The sequence below is a fragment of the Dendropsophus ebraccatus genome, chromosome 13 (genome assembly GCF_027789765.1).
Source record: "Dendropsophus ebraccatus isolate aDenEbr1 chromosome 13, aDenEbr1.pat, whole genome shotgun sequence".
In the NCBI taxonomy this organism is placed as follows: domain Eukaryota; kingdom Metazoa; phylum Chordata; class Amphibia; order Anura; family Hylidae; genus Dendropsophus; species Dendropsophus ebraccatus.
Genome location: NC_091466.1, coordinates 79,746,582 through 79,758,827, shown reverse-complemented (window position 1 = coordinate 79,758,827; position 12,246 = coordinate 79,746,582). Strand labels below are relative to the sequence as shown.

The following is a 12,246-nucleotide window of genomic DNA, read 5'->3' as shown; positions in this document are numbered from 1 at the left end:
AGATGGCGGTATAGTACAGATGTGTGAGTAATGAGTAGATGTATGTGGAGATGGCGGTATAGTACAGATGTGTGAGTAATGAGTAGTTGTATATGGAGATGGCGGTCTCATGTAATGTACGGTAGGATCCGCTTCCCCGTGCGGTCGGCCGCAGCTTCCTCGGCCCCGATGTAATTGCAGGGAGCAGCACCAGCACAGAATTGATTTTTTTGCTTCCATTACATTCTGCTAATTGCCGCTTCTCTCCGGGGGGAGATGATAAGAGCTGTCTGATTATCAAGTCATCCATTAATAAGCGGGCGCCGGATGTGTCATGTCACAGGTGAGGATGCTCACGCTTCCCCGTCTGCTGACAGCCATTCTAGCGTATCCCCTCTTCTTATTATACAGTCTGCAGACAGTCCGTGTTATTTCCTTCCATTACATTTCAAAAGGGCTGCAGGCTCCATTTAAAATCTGTCAGTCCCATCTCCGCCATGATTGATGTCGGATAAATTGCAGCAGCGGCGTTTACCTGGTGCGGACAGGCGGGAGGCCATCTCATTCCGGAATAACCATTCATTATCGCAGTCAAAAGTAATCGATGCTGGAAAAGCGGTGGCGCAATTTGCCCCAATTTATTGACCAACTATCCTGATATTTGAGCAGCTGGAACTACTGCTCTCAGCAGGTTACAGGGACCGCAACTATCACAGCAGGCCTCAGACCTAGACAAACAGGAGGAGACCTTTCTAACCCCAGGAGCCACTAGAAGGATCCAGCCCTCGCGGAGCGAGGATTGGACTCACAAAGTTGTCACCTGGGAAGAGCTGGGACAAAATGTCACTGATCAGCTGACCGGTGCTGCACTGCGCCCTGCATGCAGGTTGTGTCCCTTCATGTGTACTGCTGGTGACCTGTGACTGCAGGCCGGGCCTCCCATGGTCAGATTTACTCTAATTTCAACTAGAACAGTGCACAGCTATTTCACTGTCTCCATTTCAAAGGGCGGCACCAGAGCTGGGTGATGTACTGGGCTGGGGGATGGGTAACACAGTACAGTGCTATAGAGAGAAGGGGTTACTGATGTACTGGGCTGGGGGATGGGTTACACAGTATAGTACATGAAGAGAGAAGGGGTTACTGATGTACTGGGCTGGGGGATGGGTTACACAGTACATGGAGGGAGAAGGGGTTACTGATGTACTGGGCTGGGGGATGGGTTACACAGTACATGGAGGGAGAAGGGGTTACTGATGTACTGGGCTGGGGGATGGATTACACTGTACATGGGGAGAAGGGGTTACTGATGTACTGGGCTGTGGGATGGGTTACACAGTACATGGAGGGAGAAGGGGTTACTGATGTACTGGGCTGTGGGATGGGTTACACAGTACATGGAGGGAGAAGGGGTTACTGATGTACTGGGCTGGGGGATGGGTTACACAGTACAGTACATGGAGGGAAAAGGGGTTACTGATGTACTGGGCTGGGGGATGGGTTACACAGTACAGTACATGGAGGGAAAAGGGGTTACTGATGTACTGGGCTGTGGGATGGGTTACACAGTACAGTACATGGAGGGAAAAGGGGTTACTGATGTACTGAGCTGGGGGATGGGTTACACAGTACATGGAGGGAGAAGGGGTTACTGATGTACTGGGCTGGGGGATGGGTTACACAGTACAGTACATGGAGGGAGAAGGGGTTACTGATGTACTGGGCTGGGGGATGGGTTACACAGTACATGGAGGGAGAAGGGGTTACTGATGTACTGGGCTGGGGGATGGGTTACACAGTACATGGAGGGAAAAGGGGTTACTGATGTACTGAGCTGGGGGATGGGTTACACAGTATAGTACATGAAGAGAGAAGGGGTTACTGATGTACTGGGCTGGGGGATGGGTTACACAGTACATGGAGGGAGAAGAGGTTACTGATGTACTGGGCTGGGGGATGGGATACACAGTACATGAAGGGAGAAGGGGTTACTGATGTACTGGGCTGGGGGATGGGTTACACAGTACAGTACATGGAGGGAGAAGGGGTTACTGATGTACTGGGCTGGGGGGTGGGTTACACTGTACATGGAGGGAGAAGGGGTACTGATGTACCGGGCTGGGGATGGGATACACAGTACATGGAGGGAGAAGGGGTTACTGATGTACTGGGCTGGTGGATGGGTTACACAGTACATGGAGGGAGAAGAGGTTACTGATGGGCTGGGGGATGGGTTACACAGTACATGGGGGAGAAGGGGTTACTGATGTACTGGGCTGGGGGATGGGTTACACAGTACATGGAGGGAGAAGGGGTTACTGATGTACTGGGCTGGGGGATGGGTTACACAGTACATGGGGGAGAAGGGGTTACTCATGTACTGGGCTGGGGGATGGGTTACACAGTACATGGAGGGTGAAGGGGTGACTGATGTACTGGGCTGGGGGATGGGATACACAGTACATGGAGGGAGAAGAGGTTACTGATGTACTGGACTGGGGGATGGGTTACACAGTACAGTATATGGACGGAGAAGGGGTTACTGATGTACTGGGCTGGGGGATGGGTAACACAGTACATGGAGGGAGAAGGGGTTACTGATGTACTGGGCTGGGGGGATGGGTTACACAGTACATGGAGGGAGAAGGGGTTACTGATGTACTGGGCTGGGGGATGGGTTACACACTACAGTAAATGGAGGGAGGAGGGGTTACTGATGTACTGGGCTGGGGGGATGGGTTACACAGTACATGGGGAGAAGGGGTTACTGATGTACTGCGCTAGGGGATGGGTTACACAGTACATGGAGGGAGAAGGGGTTACTGATGTACTGGGCTGGGGGATGGGTTACACAGTACATGGAGGGAGAAGGGGTTACTGATGTACTGGGCTGGGGGATGGGTTACACAGTACATGGAGGGAGAAGGGGTTACTGATGTACTGGGCTGGGGGATGGGTTACACAGTACATGAAGGGAGAAGGGGTTACTGATGTACTGGGCTGGGGGATGGGTTACACAGTACAGTACATGGAGGGAGAAGGGGTTACTGATGTACTGGGCTGGGGGGTGGGTTACACTGTACATGGAGGGAGAAGAGGTTACTGATGGGCTGGGGGATAGGTTACACAGTACATGGGGAGAAGGGGTTACTGATGTACTGGGCTGGGGGATGGGTTACACAGTACATGGAGGGAGAAGGGGTTACTGATGTACTGGGCTGGGGGATGGATTACACTGTACATGGGGAGAAGGGGTTACTGATGTACTGGGCTGGGGGATGGGTTACACAGTACATGGAGGGAGAAGGGGTTACTGATGTACTGGGCTGGGGATGGGTTACACAGTACATGGAGGGAGAAGGGGTTACTGATGTACTGGGCTAGGGGATGGGTTACACAGTACATGGAGGGAGAAGAGGTTACTGATGTACTGGGCTGGGGGATGGGTTACACAGTACATGGAGGGAGAAGGGGTTACTCATGTACTGGGCTGGGGGATGGGTTACACAGTACATGGAGGGAGAAGGGGTTACTGATGTACTAGGCTAGGGGATGGGTTACACAGTACAGTACATGGGGGAGAAGGGGTGACTGATGTACTGGGCTGGGTAACACAGTACAGTGCATGGGGGAGAAGGGGTTACTGATGTACTGGGCTGGGGGGATGGGTAAAACAGTACAGTGCACGGGGGAGAAGAGGTTACTGATGTACTGGGCGATGGGTTACACAGTACATGGAGGATGAAGGGGTTACTGATGTACTGGGCTGGGGGGTGGGTTACACAGTACATGGAGGGAAAAGGGGTTACTGATGTACTGGGCTGGGGGGTGGGTTACACAGTACATGGAGGGAAAAGGGGTTACTCATGTACTGGGCTGGGGGATGGGTTACACAGTACATGGAGGGAAAAGGGGTTACTGATGTACTGGGCTGGGGGATGGGTTACACAGAATACTACTATAGAACACATCTGGAGGGAGAAAGTAAATGAAACAATGTACAGATCTGTTACAGATGATATAGGCCATCACATGGAGGGAAGCTGATTGTAAGGATCCTTCTTATTCAGACACAGGGGCTGCTTACACAGCTGAGGAATTGTTACTATGTATCATAGACACCATTCACATCATATCCTCCTGTCATAGGAATCCCGACATACATGCTAAAGCCACGTTCACACAGCATGAGACACCGGCTGTTCTGTGACCCGGCCGTGTCACAGAACGGCCAGTGTCAGTGAAGTTTATCCCGGCTAGTACTGCAGTACCGGTCGGGATAAGCGTCATTTTTATTGAATTGGGATGTGGGCACATCTGTGTGCACCCGTATCCCAGTTCACCATAGCACATAATGGAGAGTGCAAATCGGCAACAACGGCCGTGCTGATTAATACAAAAGATATGTTGTGTGAACATGGCCTAAATGTAAGAACAAACTGAAAAGTACATGGAATGGAATTATACAATGTAACAAACCCTCAGCTGTGTACGAAGTATTAGATCAGAGGTATTCGCTATCGTTATAGCCAGATCAATGAGGAAACCTTACAGTAGTGTTATCCGCCTTTGTGGCTCTGGGCATGCTGGGAGTTGTAGTTTCACACCAGGAAAATCACAGATTGGACATCAGTGGCTTATACTAATGGAGTCTGGATCTGATTCTTTCTCAGCCCCTCGGTGTCCTAGGAAGACAAGACCTCTCTCATTGAAGAGATGAACCCCTATTCCAGGTGACAGCTTTTTCTGCCAACCAGTGATGTCATCATAACAATTAACCCTTACATTAACCTGACAGTAACCGCAAACCAAACATAACAGAATGGCACATCATGTACTAAACATTCATTGTCTTCACTTACAATCTGTGACTTTGTTGTAAAGTATATATATATATATATATATATATATATATATATATATATATAAAACTTTCTAGTCCTCTGCAGATCAGGAATTACACTGTGTTTCCTCCTCTAGTCACATCCAAAGCTGCGTCAGTGTTTAGTGCTCTGTGATAGACACAACATAAGAACTTACCTACCCTGAACAGCGATACAGCACATAACCCTACAATTACCAATACTGCCCGATAGGTGGAAATCCAACCTGTAAGACCACTACTAATCCTGAGAATAAAGTACAATGTATGTAATGTATGTACACAGTGGCCTCACCAGCAGAATAGTGAGTGCAGCTCTGGAGTAATAATGCAGGATGTAACTCAGGATCAGTAATGTAATGTATGTACACAGTGGCCTCACCAGCAGAATAGTGAGTGCAGCTCTGGAGTAATAATGCAGGATGTAACTCAGGATCAGTAATGTAATGTATGTACACAGTGATCTCACCAGCAGAATAGTGAGTGCAGCTCTGGAGTATAATGCAGGATGTAGCTCAGGATCAGTAATGTATGTACACAGTGACCCCACCAGCAGAATAGTGAGTGCAGCTCTGGAGTATAATGCAGGATGTAGCTCAGGATCAGTAATGTAATGTATGTACACAGTGACCCCACCAGCAGAATAGTGAGTGCAGCTCTGGAGTATAATACAGGATGTAACTCAGGATCAGTAATGTAATGTATGTACACAGTGACTCCACCAGCAGAATAGTGAGTGCAGCTCTGGAGTATAATGCAGGATGTAGCTCAGGATCAGTAATGTAATGTATGTACACAGTGACCCCACCAGCAGAATAGTGAGTGCAGCTGTGGGGTATAATACAGGATGTAACTCAGGATCAGTAATGTATGTACAGAGTGACCCCACCAGCAGAATAGTGAGTGCAGCTCTGGAGTATAATACAGGATGTAACTCAGGATCAGTAATTCCATGTATGTACACAGTGACTCCACCAGCAGAATAGTGAGTGCAGCTCTGGAGTATAATGCAGGATGTAGCTCAGGATCAGTAATGTAATGTATGTACACAGTGACCCCACCAGCAGAATAGTGAGTGCAGCTCTGGAGTATAATGCAGGATGTAACTCAGTACTAATTCACAATTGATGTTATTGACCTGTTTTGATGATTTTTTCCCCTATTGTTGTAATAACCTTTGTTCCTGTTTTTCATCCTCCAGGAAACCACTCCATAAAGATGAGAATGGTACGACCCGAGCTGCTGAATATGCAATGACCCTCGAAACAGCCTAGACGCAAGTACCAAGCATCACGGCCACACAGCTTCCCCTCCTCCTGTACGTCTTCTTGGAGGTTTTGAACTTTTGCCTCGGAGGGGGGGAGATAATAAAGTTCTGTGCTGAGAGCGGCGGGCGCACAGGTGGTCAGCGCTGGCTTGTGTGGAGCGGTATATGGAGCTTAGATACTGTGACCCAGAGCTTAGATACTGTGACCCAGAGCTTGGGATAGAGAAGCTGCCTATGGAGCTGTCACTGCATGAGTCCGCTCCCCACACTGACTGGCTGAGAGGTCGGAGGTGGACAGCATCACCTGCATGCTCAGGATTGTCACACCTGGATTACTTTATTATGGGAAGGGCCCTAAATGTACCAAACTATCACAGAATTGCATGCACTTAATATTCCGGGAACACAGCAGCCGTGTCACTACTATGCAATAACCCCAGGCTGGCGTCTGGAGGGCGACAACCGACCACAGGGACGAGACGTTGTCTCACTCGGAGGAGGAAGATGAGCACCCCCCCAAGGTGGGGATCCTATCAGAGAATGGGCGGCCATCACATACATACAGCGCATGGACAGTGGATTCTAAGGTTCTCGTCCGCCACTCACCGCCATATTCCTGCAGGAGTTTCCAATGGGAGCGTTACCCAAAGACCGTACCAGGAAACCCTACATATTTACTGATGGACTAAACTGGCACTCAATGGGTTAACAAGCTTCTCGATGCTCTAAAGGATACACATGTACGCCAAATGCCTTCTTCCCTACACGATTCCACAGCCGGAGAGGATCAGAAGTGTAAGAAGTGCGTGCAAATCATAACAGCCAACCTGTGGCTCTCCAAAACTACAACTCCCAGCATGCCCTGACAGCCAAACACCACCAAGGCATGCTGGGTAGTTTACAACTGCTAGGGAGCCAATGGCATTCTGGGGGTTGTAGTTATCCAGTAGCTGAAGAACCAAAGCTGGATGGGACGCTGGGAGTTTAAGTTTTCCAATAGGTTGAGGGGCAAACACTGTCAGGGCATGCTGGGAGTTGTGACATGGAGGGGCAGAAGCTGTCAGGGCATGCTGGGAGTTGTAATTTTCCAATAAGTGGAGAGGCAGAAGCTGTCAGGGCATGCTGGGAGTTGTGGTATAGAGGAACAGAGGCTGTCAGGGCATGCTGGGAGTTGTGGCATGGAGGGGCAGAAGCTGTCAGGGCATGCTGTGAGTTGTGGCATGGAGGGGCAGAAGCTGTCAGGGAATGCTGGGAGTTGTAGTTTTCCAATAGGTTGAGGGGCAGAGGCCATCAGGGCATGCTGGGAGTTGTGGCATAGAGGGTCAGAGGCTGTCAGGGCATGCTGGGAGTTGTAGTTTTCCAATAGGTTGAGGGGCAGAGGCCATCAGGGCATGCTGGGAGTTGTGGCATAGAGGGTCAGAGGCTGTCAGGGCATGCTGGGAGTTGTGGCATAGAGGGTCAGAGGCCATCAGGGCATGCTGGGAGTTGTGGCATAGAGGGTCAGAGGCTGTCAGGGCATGCTGGGAGTTGTGGCATGGAGGGGCAGAAGCTGTCAGGGCATGCTGGGAGTTGTGGCATGGAGGGGCAGAAGCTGTCAGGGCATGCTGGGAGTTGTGGCATGGAGGGGCAGAAGCTGTCAGGGCATGCTGTGAGTTGTGGCATGGAGGGGCAGAAGCTGTCAGGGAATGCTGGGAGTTGTGGCATGGAGGGGCAGAAGCTGTCAGGGCATGCTGGGAGTTGTGGCATGGAGGGGCAGAAGCTGTCAGGGCATGCTGTGAGTTGTGGCATGGAGGGGCAGAAGCTGTCAGGGAATGCTGGGAGTTGTAGTTTTCCAATAGGTTGAGGGGCAGAGGCCATCAGGGCATGCTGGGAGTTGTGGCATAGAGGGTCAGAGGCTGTCAGGGCATGCTGGGAGTTGTGGCATGGAGGGGCAGAAGCTGTCAGGGCATGCTGTGAGTTGTGGCATGGAGGGGCAGAAGCTGTCAGGGAATGCTGGGAGTTGTAGTTTTCCAATAGGTTGAGGGGCAGAGGCCATCAGGGCATGCTGGGAGTTGTGGCATAGAGGGTCAGAGGCTGTCAGGGCATGCTGGGAGTTGTGGCATAAAGGGTCAGAGGCTGTCAGGGCATGCTGGGAGTTGTGGCATGGAGAGGCACATTTGTTCTATAGGACTTGCTCTGGTATAATGATGCTTGTGATGGGATACTGTAGGTTGTCCCCTATAGCATGATGGTGAATCAGCACCAGGACGACCAGCGATCACCTGTATAGGAATGGAGCAGAATCTAGATCACACATAGAGGAATCCGATGGGTCCCATAGATAGATCTACGTGTGGGGGGGTTAAGAATCCAGAACCATACAGATACCAGAGGCAGCACATGGGGTACCTATAAGGCCCACCCCCGGTTGGTCTCACCTTTTCCCATAGTGGGATCCCCATCTTCTGTTCACACCACTGCATGGATCTTTATGGTCCATTATATACACCCTACCCCTGCTGCCTGTCCTCCATCTTGAAATCCAGTAAATTCTGACTTGACCGGCTGACACATAGAGCCGTCTACCATTGTTATAAGCTTGGCCCCATCCTCAGGCAGCCATCTTGCCCCTGAGATCAAACTCCCCCCCCCCCCCCCCCAAAAAAAAAATAAAAATAAAAAAAATAATAATAATATTTCAATCCAACTTTATTGAGACCAGTAACCTGTGACAGCTCCAGCGGACTGTATGGATTGTAGCTGTAACTCGTCGCCGAACTCGGCAGAATACGACCGTCTCCCCCTAATATCCGGATATCGTATCCAGCTGAAGCTTTCATATCCTTCCCTGCCACCCCCGCCGCCTGAAGTGATATCCTCCCTAATATATGTGACTTCTCATTCTGTGTCATGGCCGACCATTCATCTTCATGTTTTCCGCAATCTTCACGGCTTAGCGCAGCACGTGCAACAATGAAAAGATTGTTTTATTATGCGTGGATCCTGGTAGGGTAACTCACTATACTCAGTCATAATAAATAAGATATACTGACCTGATGGATGGACTGTGCTGTATTCATTCTTCATGGAGGTGGTCGGGGGCACTACAAGGTATAACACTCCTGCTGCTGCTGGAACCCTTAAAGGGGGTTTCCAGGACATGGTAATTGATGTGACTAATAGGGCCTGGGTCTTCATTCTCATGTGAGAGGTCGCCATGAACTCTCCCCTGAAATAAAGGGGGGACAAGTTAAAGCAGATTTGGCCCTGACATTTTAGGGACGACTCTTAAAGGGGTATTCTATAAAAAGAGTGACCTCAGTCTCCATTTTCAGTTGCGATGTAGTGACAGAGTCTCATTGGAATGAATGGGAGACACATTACAGCCAGTCTGCCATCTGATTGGAAGGTTTTTCATAATGGAAGAGTAACTGGCCGTGATGTGACCAAGGGAGCCCCAGTCTTTGGAGGAGCACGTCACTTTTTCTACAGAGGAAAATGGGACATGTCCTTCAGTCCTGTAACTGCTGCCAGGGGCATCATATACAATATATAGAGCACTACACATTTCAGGGGTGCACTGCTCCTTCATCAGACATCACTATCATGTGGTGGGTGTCTCCTCATCAGCTGCAGTAATATGGAGCAGACCTGAAATGCGTTGTTACAATTCATTTCTTATATCATGGCGGTATCGATGCCAACATCTCCTACGGCCGCTCCTTATTTCTAGACTACTTCTCTCTACTTCTCAATATAGATGAGCACAACTGGAGCAGGCTGGAGTCCAATCATTTGGCATCCGTGGCTGAAGAAGTTCAATGCCGCCCAGCATTCCCGGACTCCCCAGGTAGGCATCAAACCTCTTCAGCCGTCGGTGATCAGATGCCGAGTGATCAGACGCCTCATCTCTACTCAGCGGCGGATTAAATGTACCCTGGGCCCGTTCAATCCACCCACATTATAATCCGCTACTGGCCCCCTCATAGATGGTTCCCCTCTTCCCTCCCCCCCCCTTATAGATGGTCCCCCTCTTCCCCCCTCATAGCTGGTCCCCTCTTATAGATGGTCCCCCTCTTCTCCCCTTATAAATGGCCCCCTCTTCTCCCCTTATAGATGGTCCCCCTCTTCCCTCTCCCCCCTCATAGATGGTCCCCCTCATAGATGGTCTCCCTCTTCCCCCCCTGTGCACAGCAGATAACACACACAAAAAGAAAACACAAAACAACTCACCTGCCATCCGTTCCCCCGTCGAGCCTCTCGCTTCCTGGTCTGTCCCCGGCTGATGTGTGGCTGCCGGGGGTGTCCCGTCCTATCCTCAGCAGCGCGCGCATCAGAGAGCTCCCCGTGCGCCGGAAGTCACAGCCACAGACGCACGGGGAGCTCTCTGATGCGCGCACTGCCGGGAATAGGACGGGACAACACCGGCAGCCGAGCATCAGCCGGGGACAGCCGGACTCTTGTGACCGCAAGCAAAGTAATGCTTGCGGTCACAAGAGAGTGCAGTGGCGGATTATAATGGGGGCGGCGTGGCATGGGCCCCCCCGGGCGGCCGCCCAAACCGCCCACATTATAATCCACCACTGTCTCTACTCTCACTCCAACACCAGGAGTAAAGAAGTTCTAGGGACTTGTAGTTAGGAAGAAACGAATATGTCACATGTCCCCGTACCATCCAATTCATAACATCAGGTGTAATCATTCAGACCAAAAGAGGGTCACATTAGACAGATACAAAGACACTAAGGCCCACATTTACCAAAACTGTCTAAGTGTAAACTTAGACTAGACAGTCTGTAAATGTCTCAGGCTGTTTGATAAATCTGTCACAAAAATCTGTTTCCACCACCTATTATTTGATTTGAAGTCCGGTAGAATTTTCAGCCAGATTCAGGTGCATTTTATTGGTGCAAAACAGACCACGCCCACGACCACGTTTTTGCATACACTCCGCCCCTTTTTTTCGTACCAGGTGGAAGAGAGTCTAAAATGCATAATAAATGTGGAAAAAAGCCCTGCGCAGCACTTTTTTTTTGTCAAAATTCTGGCGGAGACACATCTGGGCACTGTACCGAGTATCGGGATGCTGCACCAAGTAACGGGACACAGCACTGAATACGAGGATGTCACACCGAGTACCGAGATACTGCACCGAGTACTGAGATACTGCACTGAGTACCGAGATACTGCACCGAGTACCAAGATACTGCACTTTCATGCATTTAGTAGGTCCCTTAACCAGGGTTGGACTCAACAACCTCTGCTGGAGCTTCCACCAGACGGGGCTGCACCAAACTGATCTCTACAACCCTCCAACAGATCCTGAGCTCCCACAGTCATGATCATGGCCGTCACATCATTTCTCCTCGGGTTTCTTGGGAACAGGCAAACACTACTGGTATAAACATACGACATACAGCGACATTTACATGTGTCATATTAATTGCAATACATGTGGATGGGGCATGAGGAAACCCATTTGCTTCCTGCCAAATCTACCCCAGTCAATCACATCCCAGTCAAATATCTTATTTAGGGAATATGACCATCCATGATGCATCGCTCTACAGCCTAATTTACATAGTCTTTCCTAACCGGGCGGAGCTAAGAAGGAAATAACATCAATGGGAGAAAAGGGCCCCAGCTTGCTACAATGTATCACAGATCCTTCGGGGATTGGGTTACTAGATATATAACTTTATACATGAAGAGCGCAGCTCTGAGGTTTTATCAGACATGAATGGGGTCTGTGACGCCCATCCCCATCACATGACAGCCACCTGGATAAGTTTAATCTTTAATATGACATGTTCTGGAATAAATAATTGATAGGAAATATGGGAAGTGAAGGACATGGTATAAGTGACCTCCAGGAGTCCTCCGATCCATGTTCTGCCACATTACCTGCCGCGGCGGTGGCGAGCGGGGGTGGGGAGGACGCTTATCTTCCCTGGACTCTTCTTTATCTGTAATCTGAGGATAATTCAATTAGACGTTTCAAGCAATTTAAAGATTCATGGATTGTCCGATGTCTCGGTTTGATCAGCTCGATGCCAAACAAGAGCTGACAGCTCCAACAGGCCCAGTGAGAGAAGCCGCCTCATCCATCAATGCCCCGCGGGTAAATAAATACACATCA

The 12,246-nt window shown here is 49.9% G+C and overlaps 1 protein-coding gene across 3 annotated transcripts in view; it reads left to right on the top strand.

Annotated features, from left to right (window-relative positions):
- The window catches only part of PRIMA1 (proline rich membrane anchor 1), a 77,773-nt gene extending 68,609 nt beyond the window's left edge, over positions 1 to 9,164 (top strand). For 2 of the 3 annotated variants that reach the window (XM_069951063.1, XM_069951062.1), the window contains exon 5: positions 6,063 to 9,164. In XM_069951063.1, the coding sequence (XP_069807164.1) occupies positions 6,063 to 6,135 (73 nt within the window). In that variant the 3' untranslated portion in view covers positions 6,136 to 9,164. Of the gene's footprint in view, positions 1 to 4,652; positions 4,713 to 6,062 lie in introns of all 3 variants that reach the window. The other variant, XM_069951064.1, reaches the window with a different exon arrangement.
- The last annotated feature ends 3,082 nt before the right edge of the window (positions 9,165 to 12,246 follow it).